Here is a 17008-nt window from a genome sequence, read left to right on the forward strand (position 1 = left end):
ATTCCTGTACCGCATTTACAAACTCATTTATTGGTTATAACTCATAGTGTGTATTAAACTCCTTTATATTTAGACTTAACATGAGAACAGATTATTTGATGACATGCCATTTATAATTAATCGATTTTTGTAATATTGGTTATTTTGTGAAGCTAGAACAGCTAAAAAAGTCTAACAGGCCTTGGACTCCCAAGTGTTAAGGCTGTGTATCATAGTTGGGTTTTTTATTGAAAATCGTTTGTGTTAATTAAAAATGAGAATAAGTGTATTGATTTTGAGGTAAAGAAAATCACTAAATGCTCTGAAATAAATAGTTTTTTGTTGATTCCTTTAAAAGCTGAATTTTTGACTTAAAATCTTTATTTGGAAAACAAAGCACCTAAAGCATAACATTATCTGATACATATCATCAGTAAGCAAACGTTTTATAATTCTAGGACTTTAGAATTGATAATGTTGTATTACCATGATCACTAACTACAATTAACGTGGAGTGTCATGATTTCCATGCTATGTGGTGACAAGAGGCCATGTTTAGGGAAATCTAGGGTCTGTGGGGGCTGGCCTGTGATGTATCTGCACGGCAAACCAGCAAACATTCACTCCACCAAACTCCACAGATGACAGGAGCGTTGTACAACGTTAGAGCCATGACACAGAAGTGAAAGAGCTTATTGCACGATGTGAAAGCCGTCTCATCATTTTGTCCTAACAGGGTAGGTTTACGCTCAGACCAGTGTGCTACCACACACACACAGACTCTAATCACTGATGGTTCTAACCTCTTGACCCCCGCTTGTGACGTGAGCTCTCATTCTAGGTAGGAGTAGAAGGAGAGCCTCAGTGAGTGCTCATCCTCATCCTCACAACAAGCGATGCCTTTCCTGGTTCTAGCGCCACCAGCGCTCACTCCTGGTTCATGCAAACAGCATTGGGTCATCAGCACAAACGAGCGTTCGGGTAGGAATGAAAGGGAGACTCAAAAGTACACACTCAAAAGGTTCCACACTGATAACCTTCTAGGTCTCCTCTAGGTCCTCCTCCTCCTCCTCCCTGTTATGAAAGGTATAACTCCACTGATCCCACATCATCTGGATCGGCTGGGATGCTCTTTTCTGAGGCATCAGATGCAGCACCACTCATTCAAGCGACCCCCTCCATCTTGTTGTGGCAGCTGCTCCTTGATGCATCAGATACAGCACCACTCATTCAAGCGACCCCCTCCATCTTGTTGTGGCAGCTGCTCCTTGATGCATCAGATGCAGCACCACTCATTCAAGCGACCCCTCCATCTTGTTGTGGCAGCTGTTCCTTGTAGCCATCCTTGATGCCCAGGAGCGCTTGCCAGAGTTTCCAGAGCAGCCTCTACTTTCCCCATGTGTGGTCACACAGATCAGACATGCACAATGTTTGTGAGGAACAAGGCAGGGAGGCAAGAATTCATGGAATCCTCTTTTTTAATTCTGCCAATTGTGATGTTAAACTACCTGAGTTAAACACAGCTGTACGTATGACACATGACAATAGTCACATCCATGCATCAAAAATAGAACAAATTAGGATATAATAATGTAACACAGCATTAAACATTCGCATTTCGACATTGTAAAATAATAGTTTATGTACCTAAGAATATTTAAAGTGCTATACAACAACCTCAGTAACACATCCAAGTTTCTGACTGACACAGCCATTGTTAATAGTAAAAAAAAAACTTAATGTAGCCTACAAAACGTTGTTTGAGACTAAAACTTTGGCATGACAGGGTTACAGCTCTGCAAAATTGCTGTTGCTCTTAAAGTGAAAAACGTGAGACAAAAGAGACAACGTGTAGGATATAGTACCACCAGCATCAGTAAAATAGTATGTAAACAAACATAATATCCCCACTCTTCTCTATTGTTATAGATGCATAATAAATTGCTACATTCTCTGAAAATCATTTCATTTAGACAGTTTAGGTGTTCATGCATTCACTGCAAACATTCACCAAGTCTCTTTACTGACTATGCTAAAAATGACACTGGAGAGGTACACAGCCTTCCAAGCCCTTCCCCTTTTTTGTGTAACAAATTAGCAGCGCAAATTTTATCACAAATATAAATAAATAAACAAATGAATCGATAAATCAACCATCTTTGTTGCTTGGTAAAGCTCAGTGATTTGATTTGTACGTGGTTGCGTCGCGTGGGTCGCTGCTGGGGTTGCTCCAGTCGTCTGCCTCTGGCCCTACCTGGTAGTGGCGCCATGCTGACTTGTTGAAGACAGGAAGACGTTCAAAGGACTCACTTGACAGGACCTGTGGATTTTTTATATATATATATATATATATATATATATATATATATAATATCATAATAATGGACAGTCAAGCAACAAACAATAGCCATTAGGGGGACCAATGCACTGGTGACATCTTATACCTAGTAAATGCTGACTAATACCATATATCTCCAAATTATAACACATTTTTTTCCAGACGTCCCCACCCCTTCTAATAATAAGCCCCAATCATAATAAGACGTGAGATTTGAAACCTTAAGGTATATGACTGCATCTGTCCCCACTCCCTCCATGGAGTACAGGTTCAGGTCTCCCTGGAAGTAGCGGGCATACAGCCTGGAGATAGGCAAGCCATAGCCAAATCCTGCCTGAGAAATGACACAGATCCATCAGAATTTGAATCAACTGAATAAGTCATTCTCTCTCTATCACTCACTCTCTCTCTCTCACACACACACACACACACACACACACACACACACACACACACACACACACACACACACTTGACACAATGTTTACACAGAGAGGATTGAGGCAAAGGATAGTATTCTCAAATCTTGCTGTCACTTGGAACTGTTCTACTTTTGCAGCCATTAACATATACGCATTCCATTGCTCTATCTAGGTCAGTGTTCTAGAATCTCAGGTTTACATGTAGTTACCAGAGGGACTGCAGACTCTGAGAGGTCCAGACTTGGCGTGGGTGCAGATGAATACATGTAATTAAAAAGCCTCTCGATTTTTCTAAGAGGCACCCCACCACCCAAATCACTGATCTTGAGAGAGAGAGAGAAAGATAATTGACATTTGAACGTTAACATAAAGATTTACATAAACACTTCAGATTTGATGTATGATTCAAATATGTTGTATCATTAACACTAACCCTGCCAAACCTCTTCCTTCTAGCATACTGGCACTTCGACTAGTGCGTAACTTGCAATTACAAGAGTTACATTTCTGCACTTTTTCTTTTTTATTTCATTTTGTTATATTTCTTATGTAAAGTAGTATTTATTGTTACACCGGGTTCTATTGCTCGTAGCTCGACTATTCTCTCCCTTGTACGTCGCTTTGGACAAAAGCGTCTGCTAAATGACTAAATGTAAATGTAAATGCATACTAACCTTTATCGAGAGGTCCTCTTTTCCTAGGGTCACCAAAGCTGTGACTGGAGGGAGCCCCCTGCTGGCGTCCTTGTGCAACTCCACCGTGGCCCTCATGGAATTCTTTCGACCCAAGGCGCGTAAAACACAAAGCACATCACACAACATGATAATCAGGAAGTAATATTTTCACAGTCACTAGTTGTCAAATGGTTTACTCACTGTACCTTAAAAAGTTCAAAGAGCATGTGGAAGAGATGAGAGGGGATATACACCACCTGGATAGGCTTTTCTTGGCCTTTGGCTGAGGTTACAGTAGCACAGTAGTCATGATGAAGAAGACAGTGCTGAGGTTTGCAATTTGTATGTACTGAGGAATTCAAACCTTACACGATGAATGCAAACACACTTACCATTGGCTTCTTGAAGGTTCAGAGCCGGCGCCATCATGTAGTATTGCTCACAGAGCATCTTGGCTGTGTCGTAGGCATCTGGTAAGTGCAAGGTCCATGAATACGTTTCATGGGGAATACATAATGCAAATTGCACTGTGTTCGACACAATGTGAATCTATAATATCACCAAATGATTGTATGTGCAGGTATGTTTTCCTGTGGTTTTACTATGCACAATATTGCACAGTAAATGCACAAGACACGGTCAATGTATGTTATATAACACAGTTACCTTTCACCACTTCGGTCACACGGCAGCCAGGGTCAATGCCTCCTATGTGTTTTGGATGGGCTGTGGTGTCACCAAAGAGGAGTGCTGCCATAGGACATCACATTTGAAACAGCAGTGGTTAAACATGTACAAATGATCTTATTATGACCGTCTGTAGGCTAGTGTCTCTTCTTCTTCTTCTTCTTCCTTCACTTTTTTTCAGTAGTATTTGGTTGATGATGTCAAATACTTAGACACTAATCCACATGGACCTTGCTATGGCCGTAGCCCCATATGGCTGATATGGAACAGAAAGGCAATACTGCATCTGACACATTTCAGTATCTCAAGAATCACAGAAGCTATTTTTTATTTTTATTTAGTGTACTCAACAAAATGGCTGCCAACAGCCAATCAAAATTCAGCAGCCAATACATACCTGTGCGAGTGTGTAATAAAACTGTTTAGGCTCATTCATAATGGCATACAGAAGGTATTTACCCAAGTTCAAACTAATTATACCATACAACATATTATATACAGGCACATTTTTCAACAATTTTCTAAATAAATGCCAAGTACAGTTATACAATGAAACTCATATTGTTGCTTATGTATACATATAAATGTCACAAAGTGATCAAGTTTAGCACAAGAATATATCTATTATAAGGTCACACTTATCCTCATATTCTTTAGACTGACACTATCATTTTCACATATTTGTATTTACAATTAGCAGCATGCAGTAAAAGTTAGACATAATCTGTATCAATATTTGTGCTATTTGTGCTCAAATCCTTTTTCAAGTGTTGTCTATCCCTAAATGTTCATTCTAGATGGTTTGTATAGTGGTACACCGCAACCTGCATGTGTTTAGAATTAGCAAGTAAAATACAACAATTATGTTGAAATGTACTCACTGTGCTGGTTGATGAGCATACGGGCGGAGATTCGGTTGGTATAGAAACGATCCAGGAAGTACTGTACATTGCTGCTGATGAAGGGGTCAAAGCCAAACTCATCCTTGTACTCAATCACCCCTTGGGCCATAGTGGGTACTACATCATTGTGCCGATTACGGATCTTATTAAGGGTGTCCAGGAAGCTGAAAATGACAGTTAATCAGCTAACTGAGTAAATCTGTGGTAGTACCTCAGAAGCATGATCATAAATATGATATTCCTAAGTACTTCACATACTCATTCAGTGTGCGAACACTCTCAGGGCTTTGGGCTTCAAACTCTAGCAACTCCTCAAAACTCTGAATATACCTATGGGAGAGAACACATAACACACACTTGAGAACCACTCTCATGGCATCATGATGTCACAACAAACACAAAATTATTTTCTTAAAGCTTGTGTTGTTTTACTGTCAGTTCCTGGCATGCAGGGAAGGAAAGGGTATTTGGCCAGATTGATCAGAGCTCAACAGCAGAGCTGTTTTTTCTCACTGGCCCAAATGTTCTGACCAATGCTCACCCAATTACCAAATCAAAATATGAGTCTTTCCATGGTCTTTATATCATTCACTCATTCTCTAAGGAATGGAACAGCACGTCCGAAATAGCAACAATAAATTCTACTCATCCAAGAAATTCAACTTGTGATGACTGATCCTGGTTTATGTACATTTTGGGGTAGATAGACAATTTTTCAGATAAAGGCTGGTGGCCCGCTAGTAGTTTAAAAAACAAAACATTTTTAGGGACTATACCACATAGAGGAAAGACTAACACCAAACTGAACATTGACTAGCCCAGTCCCCTCCCTGAACTTGTATTCTAGGCAATTTAGGCCAGTGATGCAAATGTTCTTTAGAACTCGTTTACTGTGCTTACATGCCAATGCTCATCTGCCCAGTGTCCCCCAGCGTCCTGTTATCCACTCACCACGTCTGCACCAGTTTGACGGATGGTTGACTGATCAGGTTGCTTGGCAACAAATTGACCTCTCGCATGGTGTTGGCGAATCGAACAGCCAGCTCCTTCCTCAGGAACATATAGGAGGTCTTCTCACATGCATTCTCCCTACCTGCAGAGTGAGGAAGCAGTTATTTGTCGGTTCTGGGTAGTTCAGCAACCGTTCATACTGAATCAAGAATCCCTATGGAAATGAATGGAGGAAGTGATGGAGGTGGTGAAATTACCAGCTGAAAAGTGTGACACGTTAGTGGGGAATTATGGGTGGTGACTGTTTTGGTGTTCTTTTAAGGGGTTTTCTCCTAGGGTGTGGGGTGTTGAAGTCTGGGCTGTGTGTGTGTGTGTGTGTGTGTGTGTGTGTGTGTGTGTGTGTGTGTGTGTGTGTGTGTGTGTGTGTGTGTTTGGAGGGGGCTTTGAACTTGGTGGTGAATGTGAATGTCGGAGTGTGCTCGGGTCACCATGATGGATAAGCAGTAGTGGTAGGCACGGTGACTGCCTAAAGTACATGATGAGTTACTAATACTAACATTGCTAATTAAGCTGTTAGCAAGATTCTGATCAATTCAAGATGCCTCACTGCTCCTCATTTGAACATAGTGATCCATTGGTTTAGGAAGTGAAGCGGGCCATGGCTGATAACATTATCAAAGAATTACCAAAAAAAAATGTCTTTAAAACAATATTCCAAGTGCAGGAAGAAGACTAAATCTCTGGCCCAAATGTCCTCCTTGGTAAATGCCCATGATGTAGGCAGCTCATCTGCTTCAGCACTGGAAATATCTGCAGAGAACAGCGCCCCTACAGGAGAGGAGGATCAGTGGCGTGTCACGGAGGCTAGCGCTAACACCACGCCGCCTGCCCTTGAGATGGCTGCACAGACAAGCCAGGGCAGCTCAGCTGCTCTCCCTCAGAGCCCCCCTGGACCAGAACAGGTTACTTCACGCCGTTGGAAGACCTCCAACTGGCAGTGGGTCAGCTCCTTCAGCAGAACCATGCCAACGGCCCTGAGTGAAACAGCCACTCCACTCATCTCACCCTGCCCCCGGCACAGGCACAGGCACAGGACCAAGCTCCGGGCGGTTCTACGGGCGAGGGAAATTGGGAGGCTCCAGTTCAACCAGATCGCTGAAGCGCAGCACGGGGACCATGAGCAGTGAGCGCTCCAGCTAGCCACAGCATTGGAGAGGGATGCCCTGGAAGCCCTCCTGGACATACAGTAGACCCAGCTATTCCAAAGACCTCTGACAATCTTTCCAGGACCTATAGCTGTCAGTCCAGCTTCAGTGGCAGTTCATATCTGCACGTTGGGAAATAGTATAATATGCTGGTAAGCATGTTTTATCGCACTTTAATAACATATGACATAAATCTGACACCATAGGTTAGGTCTATTAGCTGTGGACTTAACCAATCTCTAACACTCAATCTAGAGCTTACCCTCAAATATCCCGCTCTGCCTGAGGTATCTTTGCCCCCTGGGCGCCTTCCTCCGAGCACTGCGGCCCCTCTGGACACCTTCCTCCGAGCACTGCGGCCCCTCTGGACTACAGCAGCAGGTGCGTCTTGCGAATCTGAATTCTGCGGAGTGGGCACTGCGCTATGCTGAGGACATAAAGGTAATCCTCCAAGATGATGATGACTGAAGCTCTGCGGCGTACAGTCCGTGTGAACTCTCTAAACAATGCGGAAGATACAGCCAGCAGTGAGGTTCTGGTTCGGGCAGCCACTGACAGAGACATTGCCTGGAACTGTTGTCGGCGCCATGGACATCATGAGGAAGACTGCTACCACCACAAAGCCTCTAACTCCAGGACGCTGGGGCTTTAGACGGGGCGACACCAGCCCAGACCACAATGACCTGCCACCGATATAGAGTTGGATGATATGGCAAGTGAAGCCGTGGTATCTTTTCAGCTCTGTAAGGTTGATAAGAGTCCCCATAACAACATTGATTGCTATCGTTATGCCTGGGCAGCACAACAGCAGCCAGCACATTCCACAGGAATTGTTTTGCCTCTGCTATCGGTGAAGACTGGATCCTGATGTTTGATGCACTAGCAGCAGCTGAGGTGTCCATTGATCCAGCAAAGGGGGCAGCATTCATCCGTTCAGCTTTTGCCGTTCCAGTTACTCTGACACGTCATTGGCCAAGGGCAGCCTGAGCTACTGTATATGTGTTTGGAGGAGGCTATGGACTTTGTGGTGGTAAGTATGAATGTTGGAGTGAGCTCAGTCACTATATGGATAAGCCTAACACGTCGTAGTATATGCTGTAACTGCTGACCACTGTAAATGCATGAAGTGTTCCTTGAGAAGAGTGATATTGCAAGAAAAGTAGCAAGACTGATCCAACCAACATGTCTCACCACTCTTCATTTACTCCCACCGTTACAATAGTATCTTGCTATAAGTGTAGGCTATGTGTACGAGTGACAGGGAGAAGGCCTATCCATTGGTTCAACAATTCAGTCTCCTGCTCAAGTGTCTGAAAGTAAACATATTTTCTGCCAGACTTTCAAACTATTTTTAGTTGTGAGTTGATGGTCGTATTGACCTTTCAAATGTATGCGCAAGAGCTCGAGTCAAAATGAGGTGTCTGTTTTCGTCAGAGGGGCTTACAGCCTAATAATAATAATAATAACAATCAGAGAGCCAGATAACCTTTACAGCCAACGGACTCCTTGAGTTCATTGTTGTCAGATGAATTTAAAAACATTCTTTTCACAACTGTTTCACACAAACCATATTAGTCATGCAGAGTAGGCTGTTTATGTATCTAGTCAATGCATTACGATATACTATCGGCCCAACTTTCTACTTGTAGAGCTGTTTCGTCAAACAATGTACAGTAACCTACAAAACTTATTTTACCGGGTGAATTCAGCGCTTAACCTGAGGTGACCCAAGAGTTGTTGTGTGGCACTACCGTTAGCGTAAAGCACAACAGAGCCTCCGCTACATTCCGTCAAAGCCTACTGGTAACTTTTAGAGGTAGTGCGTCTGTGTAGGCTACTGAAGACTACTTACCGAAATCGAGAAACTGTTTGATTGACATCGGTGAAGGTGAAAATCTCGAGTAATACTCGATTTTAGAGTTGACATTTTTCATCAAAAAGTTGATTAATCTCATTATTGCTGGCTATATTGTCCTACTAGGAAAACCTGGAAATAAGATATGCCTATCGATCCAAAGCATACAACGTAACGTTGACACTCGTTATATGCAACAGTCTGGTAGAAGGTGTGTAAACATTAATTCGTTGAATATGCATGCTGTTATTGGTTTCCCTTTTACTTTATCGTAGTTAATCGTCCATGCCATCTATATATGTCTATGGTGCATGCATGAGACGCTAATCCTAACCACGTGACATGTTCAACTGTATGACGCCCACATCTATTGGTCAACAACGCCCCACCTCCAGCAACTTGTTACAAGACAGTTTACTGTTTAGGAGTCTGCCCACTGTAATATTTGGTAGAATTAATAGTTGTTTTGATGTTGCAAATTAATTGATTAATAACCATACCTTACCACCATTTATTTAAGAGGTAAAATGCTGATTAATATGTCAATGGTCGACTTAGATATTAACAAAGGTGATCATTTCTGTAATGGCACTTTTGAGACGGAATCCAATTGTACAGTGTAGAGAAGAGAAGAGGACCTGGTTTCAAGTATGCTGGACTGTCTCAATGGAACTTGGAAATCCTGATGCAATGAATCAGACGGGAAGTGCATTAATATAATTTCACAGCCAGAGGGCGTCAGAGTGTAGCATTTAAGGGAGTGTAGAAAGCGAGATTCTCAAATTGGAATGGATGATGCCAAAGGCAGGATGGCGATTAAGCTCATGAAGATGAGATGGGGGGGAAAACAAGTCAACAAAAAAAACAAACAGGAATAGGACAGAGGAGTAGCCATCAACCCAGAACATTGCTTGTAGCCTACTTTGGTTGTAGTCAAAAGCTTGATGTCATATTAAACAGTTTTACATGCTATTTCTGCATTTTTTATCATTAGCAATGTATATTAAACAGTGACAGGAAAGGCATAGTTATTTGAACATCATCACTTTTAGACATCTTAGAATTCAAGGCATTCCTGATTAAACAGTACATTTCTCTAAAATGTGAGTGTGTCGTGTTAAGTTAACATATGAACTACACTGCCAGCCCAATTTAGAATTTAGATAATCTTTTGAACCTCTCACAGTATGTCCTATAACTGGAAACAACAGACATATAACTACACTCCCTTTTTTTTATTTATTTTTTTATGATTATTTGATTTTACCCATTGTTAATTTCCCTGTCTGTCAGTCATCACTAAGTGATGCACTTTCACATCACTGTGATATAATTGAAGGTTTTTTTAATTTGTTTTCTTCTAGTCTGAGAGCCCGTGTCAAGTGCTCACAGGTGTAAACCTAACAGCATTCATGAATCCCACAACCTCTGTCTCCTTTATGTTTGGCTCTCCAGATGGAACACCAGTAGGTCTTCCCACTGAGGTATCACTGCACTTAACTGGGCTGTCTGAACCCAATTCAGTTTGCCTTGTGATGGAAAATAAGTGTCTATAATACTTGAAGTTGTTTTTTATCAGATATACTTCTTGTGCGCACACACACACACACACACACGCACACGCACACGCACACGCACACGCACACGCACACGCACACACACACACATACACACACACACACACACTGGGGTATGTTGTACTACAGGTAGATGTTGCTCCTGCTCAGCGTTCCTGCTGCACCTCTGCCAGTAGCTATAGATCAGCTACGAGGTCGTCAGCTGGGAACCAACCTTCACGGATGATTTGCCCCCTTACCCAGTCGATCTCCTGGTGTCAGGGGCAGTAGCTAGCTCCCTGTGCCCTCCTCTCAGAGAACGGTTCCCACGATTACACACAGACATGCCACGTGCACACACACTTTGCGAGCATCAATGATGTTCTCAGAATGACTCAGAGTAATTGTCAGGTACTGCTGTTAGGCACTAGAACATACTTAAGGTGGGGCTGGAAAACTAAAGTCCAATGAACTTCCAAGGAAGGAGGTAGTAGAATATTTTACTGCAGTATAAAAGCAAACTGAGTACATGTTTCATCACACTTATTTCTGTCCAACGTCAGTCTCACACCACAAAAATCAGTTGACAGTGACAAAACAGTGGCTTGTAGCCATCAGTTACACTTTAAGTTAAAAACAGTGTGAAATCACACAGGAGGCTTCCTGCATTTCAAATAGTTAATGGAGAATCTGTCACAGTCACAATAGGGGCTTGTTGAAAAACAAAGATTCATTCTATTTTTGCACACTTGACATCGTATAACCATTCAACAGCTACAAAGAGGATGGGTCTTTCATGCACTTACAAATATGTGTGAAATGAATATAGATAATTGGCCATGCACAGTCTTACCAGTGAAGCCATGGCTTTAAAACATGTTACTATTAAATAGAGTTGTAATACACCGAATAACATTATCAGGCAGATTTCATATAATAAAAAAAAAAAACATTTATATTAACAGATCCCTATATTCATGAATGGGAACACATTCAAACCCTTTTGGCCACACATCCACACAAGTCTCTCTCTCTCTCTCTCTCTCTCTCTCTCTCTTTCTCTCTCTCTCTCTCTCTCTCTCTCTATTTCTCTCTCTCTCTCTCTCTGTCATTCTCACTCTTATGCTGCATTTTCTTCTATAGCAGAACTCAGGATCATTTTATCATTCTGGGTGTTGTCACTTTCATGCTGGTCGAGGACGAGAGGCGCATAGGTACGACGGTAGAACAGCCGGGTCACCAAGGTTACGATGAACATCTCCACAATCATCAACTGCTGGCTCAGCACTAGGACAAGGCAGGACATTGTTAGAATCCATGTAATACACACTATCTATGTATCTATCTATCTATCTATCTATCTATCTATCTGTCTATCTATCTGTCTCTAGCTTCTGTGTTATTTCCATATGCACAAATGAACTTGCTGTCAGTAAGCAACATGTTAATGTTATCACTTCAACATTCATGGAAAGTGCACATCTGTGTCACGTCTGGTGTGACATACTTACTGGAGCCACGGGCAATGGATGAAAAGGGTGGAGAGCAAGCGATGGTCCCGTCCAGAGACAAGATGCTGATGATCGACGCCTGTAGCTGGCTCAACACCAATACCAGCTGAGCCATCAAGCACAGGAGTTAGCAACAGCACTGTCGTTTTCATTTCTCTTCATATCATGACACTATTAATCTGGACTGTAAAGTCAAGTATGAGATGGTGATCCACAATGCTATAGTGTTATAGTTATGCATGCCATACAGATATAAAGATATCGAAAATACAGGTGTTTATATTCTGTACCCGTGCTCTGGATTTATGAACAGCAGTCTGATTGCACCCACTGGTTGTGAAGGCTTTGAGCTAGTTATGCAGAAAGCGACAAACAAACAAACAAACAAACAAAACAAACCTGGTACATGGCGTACTTGGGGATGATCTTGAGGCTTCGAAGAGTGATTCGATTATGCATGAACATAATGGAGACAGGCCACAGGGCTGTTATGGTAAGGACCCCAATGAAGGGATTTATCCAGATCGCCGCTCCTGTGATCTCAAGCTGAATGCAGAGCAACAGAGAGAAACATCAGAAAGGGACACTTTGACAGCAGGAAGGAGAATTGGAATCAGAAATGGAGGCCATTTTGGATCTGATTTTTTGATGGTATACTGACATCAGAGAGGTCAAAGTTCCCATTAGTCCAGAGCACAATAGAGAAGATGGAGAGGGCGGTCTTTAGGATGGCATACTGAAGGGATCCCAGCTTCAACAGGAAAATGACTCGCCTGAAAAAAAGCCAAACAAACAAATACTCATGAGCTGAAATATTTACAGCACTGGCTAATGTATTCCGTATTTCCCCTCAGCTTGCATTCCAACTGGCTGACAGATCAGGAAACTAGATAGATAACTCCAGTTAATAAGTAGGATTGTCAGACATAAAACATTCGTGAAAACATTTACACTATCTACATTTGACCTAAAACTCAACACACGGGAACATCAGGCGAGTACATAGTGACTGTAAGTGAAATGTGAAACGAAGAAATGTAAATGCGGTTAATTCTGTTCGTTCTACAGTATTGCTCGCTCATACACAAACATTCGCTAACACTGGCAGGGCTGACTGTATCAGTTTTTTGAGGGTCTCATTATAATTATTCATACACTTCCATCTTTCCTGGACACACATTGCTACCAACAGGGTCATTTACATTATGCACTGTGACGTACAGTGAAGGCGTGTGGTCTGGCAGTACCGTGTGTGACTGGCACTCGAGCGTACGGTGAATGCGTGTGGTGTGGCAGTACCGTGTGTGACTGGCACTCGAGCGTACGGTGAATGCGTGTGGTGTGGCAGTACCGTGTGTGACTGGCACTCGAGCGTACGGTGAAGGCGTGTGGTGTGGCAGTACCGTGTGTGACTGGCACTCGAGCGTACGGTGAATGCGTGTGGTGTGGCAGTACCGTGTGTGACTGGCACTCGAGCGTACGGTGAAGGCGTGTGGTGTGGCAGTACCGTGTGTGACTGGCACTCGAGCGTACGGTGAAGGCGTGTGGTGTGGCAGTACCGTGTGTGACTGGCACTCGAGCGTACGGTGAATGCGTGTGGTGTGGCAGTACCGTGTGTGACTGGCACTCGAGCGTACAGTGAATGCGTGTGGTGTGGCAGTACCGTGTGTGACTGGCACTCGAGCGTACAGTGAAGGCGTGTGGTGTGGCAGTACCGTGTGTGACTGGCACTCGAGCGTACAGTGAATGCGTGTGGTGTGGCAGTACCGTGTGACTGGCACTCGAGGCAGGCAGGGGCAGCAACAGCAGCAGGGCCCCGTGGATATTCTCAGAGGCTTCTTCGCAGAATGCTTCAGGAACGCCTCTTCACCACCGAGCTCCTCCAAGATCAGTTTGAGGAACTTGTACACCACTATTGCAAAATAACTAATAAAGACACAAACAAAGATAAATGACCTCTCTCGCTTTCTCAACACACACAAACACACACACACACACACACACACACACACACACACACACATTTTCACGTTGGATTTTTGATTGTATGTGTGTTTGGACATCCCTAAAGTGTGAACTGTGGGTAAGCATGGGTAAGCTCTCTGTTACTTACGAATTTGATGTCATGTCTGTAAACATGGTAGACCTTGGAATCCACATTCCAAGGCAGGACATGATGGCAATGACCTGAAGGGCACAGTGAGTATTTCACACACCTTCCAATTCACAGCCATTAACGCTTTCACATAAATGTGCATCGACGTGTCATTTATTGCTTGAGAATTCCTGCCATTTGCTGGAATACATAGCTACTTTTCAGTCAGTATATGGCACAATGACACAAACAAATAATGAAATATTTAATATTGAATTTATTTTTATTTCAAATACTCTCACTAGATTAGAAAACAGCCACTCAAATGGTCTAAAGGAGATGCAACTGACTGATACTGAGGTTCGATTTGGGACGTAAGCGATGCACTCCCGTGCTTACCGGTGCTGCTCCATTGACCCAGATGATGGTCATCTTCTTGGGCGCGGGCACCTTCTTGTACACATACACACACTCCTCCAGGTACAGCACCAGGGACACGGTGGCCATGAAGGTCAGAATGGAATACAGGGCAATTCCAAACATATCTAACTCTAGAGAGGGAAAGAGATGATGATGATGATGATGATGATGATGATGATGAGAAAGGTGAGGAAGGTGAGGAAGGCACTACCAGTATCACTATAAATGAGTAGATATGACTGTGACCAAATCCTTTCCGTTAGTTAAACCTTCAGGAAAGTCACGCAGACCGGATATAAAAGGCCAACATGATTCAAACAGCTGAATAAAAACAGCAAGTAAAGCCAATAAAAGGGGTACAAAGGGGTATTTGTGAGCTCTGTTCCAAGCTTTTCATGTCCAGCAGAGAGCAGAGGCATGCAGTCCAACCGATGAGCCTTTCATGTCAAATGGGCCATATCCTTAGATGGATGTCCTCACATGAGATTGTTTTTCTAAACGGTCCCATCTGTTAATCCAGCTACACTTTGTAAAATACAGGGGAAAAACTGTGCACATTTATACACACATAAATACACTCAAACAGTTCTGTCCTTGTCGGTTGGGATCCTTATGAATTGTATTTATTCATTTTGTATCCAAATGACTTTGAAATGTGTGAAACCTTAACATTCTTGTTTTTTAATCTTTTGTTAAACACTATGTAATTTGCATAATTGCTCAATTTAGTTCTGCCAAATACCGATGTTGTAGCTGCCCCTTGTTTCAGAAACATAACGTTTCTTATGTCGTTTTGTACTGAAACGTTTAGTCAGTGCTGAAATAAACTGTTTCTGGTCAACTCCTTTCCAATATATTACAACAACAACAAAATAGATATAGGCCTATTCTTGAATTGAGCGTAAAATAACGAGCCACAGAAAAGTGCACAGGTTTAAATAACATAGTGAGAACGATTATTATTTTACAGGGAAAGTTTGGCCTCTGAAGAGTGGCCTGTGCTTGATAGATTAATTCACTATCCTAAACAACTTGCATTTTGTGTTACAGAGATCTCCCGGCGGCGTCTAGACTACACCATGCAATTTATTTAAATATCCCGGGGTTTGTAGGTAATTGTATTGCACTCAACGTATCAATGAGCAGGTCATTAGCAAGCGGACAGATAATGAATATGGGTCACTCACGGTTTATGACATCAATAGCCAGCGGTGGATCCTGTAAGCAAGTGGGATCAATGGTGCTGTTCAGGTCTTCCATTTTCAACAAAATAGACGGTGGCTATAGCCTAGGATAATTCAGAAGGAACGGTAAACAAAACTCTGATAGTTAAAATAAATCCTTAAAGTTAACTTAATTCTGGTTCTAATTAGGGCAAGCCGCTTAAAAACGCGAGCTACACCAGTGGACTTCCCGTAAACGCACTGCTTGACTGAGGTGCTGACTACAGATGAACTATACCTATTCGCTTTGACCACCTCCTGCATCCTTTCATGCTAGACCTTGATTACGCAAATGTTCGATCCTTCCGGTGACCAGATGGCCATGTAGTTATTACTCGACCCACGCATGCCTCAGTTTGAAATATGAGGGTGTAAAAGGGCTTCTTCTTCTTCGCGTAAATACGCAAGTTCTTTCATGGGGTTGGTGTTTCAACGCTGTAGTTAATATTTAATACCGATTACTCCTTGGTGGAAGTGAACTTTGCAAGGTGCAAGAGAAGTCGTTTCCCTTTCAGTCTGCCCTTAACGTGAGCTTGGATCAGATTTAAGGTTTTGTTATTGACTATAATGACAGCTGAATGAATACATAGAACTAAAACAACTAAAAGATTGTGTGTGTGTGTGTTTTAGAGGTGTACTTAACAAATCAGCTCATCTTACACACACACACCTGTTGGCAGTTAATGTCCATACCAGAAATGTAACCACCCAGTTGTTACGTTTATAGGGGTTCAAAGGCAAGAACATAAAAGAAGAGGCAGAGCAAGCACCTTGTAGACATGCCAATCTTTCAGTCTCAATCTGCCTCTCTCTCTCTCTCTCTCTCTCTCTCTCTCTCTCACTCACTCACTCACTCACTCTCACACACACACACACACACACACCTGACTCTCTCTCTTTCTCTCTCTCTCTCTCTCTCTCTCTCTCTCTCTCGCACCTTGTAGAAATGCCAATCTCTCTTTATCTAGTGCTCAGGCGGGCTATCTCCCGGGCCTTTCTGTGTGGAGTTTGCATGTTCTCCCCGTGTTCACAAGGGGTTTCCTCCACTAAGAACCCCAACAGAAAAACATGCAGAAGAACACTCTCCTGTCCGTCCCTGACCAAGACGGACGGATCACTTGACTTGGTCCCCGGGCGCCATAAAGGCTCCTGGCTGCCCTGGAGGAAGGACAGTCCAGGGTGGGAAAATG

At 42.8% G+C, this 17008-nt stretch overlaps 2 protein-coding genes across 4 annotated transcripts; both read right to left on the minus strand.

The window, feature by feature from the left end:
• Window positions 1-342: 342 nt before the first annotated feature.
• On the minus strand, window positions 343-9356 carry LOC122132213 (pyruvate dehydrogenase (acetyl-transferring) kinase isozyme 3, mitochondrial-like). Of its 2 annotated transcripts, XM_042707039.1 has the most exons (11): window positions 9011-9356; window positions 5954-6095; window positions 5261-5332; window positions 4982-5166; window positions 4080-4163; window positions 3806-3883; window positions 3620-3696; window positions 3414-3515; window positions 2949-3062; window positions 2538-2651; window positions 343-2299 (listed from the first exon to the last, which is right to left on the minus strand). In XM_042707039.1, exons 1-11 carry the CDS (start codon window positions 9111-9113, stop codon window positions 2156-2158), a joined length of 1215 nt encoding a protein of 404 aa, XP_042562973.1. In that variant the 5' UTR covers window positions 9114-9356; the 3' UTR covers window positions 343-2155. The 2 variants fall into 2 exon arrangements, with proteins under 2 accessions (XP_042562973.1, XP_042562974.1); XM_042707040.1 differs by lacking the exon at window positions 9011-9356 and having other exon boundaries at window positions 5903-5989.
• Window positions 9357-11052: 1696 nt separating this feature from the next.
• Window positions 11053-16346, minus strand: LOC122132214 (organic solute transporter subunit alpha-like). 2 transcript variants are annotated; one of them, XM_042707042.1, is made up of 9 exons: window positions 16057-16346; window positions 15783-15883; window positions 14575-14726; window positions 14194-14267; window positions 13848-14006; window positions 12742-12853; window positions 12480-12626; window positions 12081-12186; window positions 11053-11856 (listed from the first exon to the last, which is right to left on the minus strand). In XM_042707042.1, exons 2-9 carry the CDS (start codon window positions 15853-15855, stop codon window positions 11690-11692), a joined length of 990 nt encoding a protein of 329 aa, XP_042562976.1. In that variant the 5' UTR covers window positions 15856-15883; window positions 16057-16346; the 3' UTR covers window positions 11053-11689. The 2 variants fall into 2 exon arrangements, with proteins under 2 accessions (XP_042562976.1, XP_042562975.1); XM_042707041.1 differs by lacking the exon at window positions 16057-16346 and having other exon boundaries at window positions 15783-16050.
• Window positions 16347-17008: the final 662 nt, after the last annotated feature.

The sequence above is a fragment of the Clupea harengus genome, unplaced genomic scaffold (genome assembly GCF_900700415.2).
Source record: "Clupea harengus unplaced genomic scaffold, Ch_v2.0.2, whole genome shotgun sequence".
In the NCBI taxonomy this organism is placed as follows: domain Eukaryota; kingdom Metazoa; phylum Chordata; class Actinopteri; order Clupeiformes; family Clupeidae; genus Clupea; species Clupea harengus.

Coding starts and splice junctions, on each gene's coding strand:
- LOC122132214 (XM_042707042.1), bottom strand. CDS start 15,855: ATGGAAGACCTGAACAGCACCATTGATCCCACTTGCTTACAGGATCCA. Junction 14,007..14,193: donor ACAGACATGACATCAAATTC/GTAAGTAACAGA, acceptor TGTCTTTATTAG/TTATTTTGCAATAGTGGTGT. Junction 12,627..12,741: donor GGAACTTTGACCTCTCTGAT/GTCAGTATACCA, acceptor CTCTGCATTCAG/CTTGAGATCACAGGAGCGGC.
- LOC122132213 (XM_042707039.1), bottom strand. CDS start 9,113: ATGAGATTAATCAACTTTTTGATGAAAAATGTCAACTCTAAAATCGAG. Junction 5,333..5,953: donor GTCAAACTGGTGCAGACGTG/GTGAGTGGATAA, acceptor TCTCTCCCATAG/GTATATTCAGAGTTTTGAGG. Junction 3,697..3,805: donor GAACCTTCAAGAAGCCAATG/GTAAGTGTGTTT, acceptor CTGTAACCTCAG/CCAAAGGCCAAGAAAAGCCT.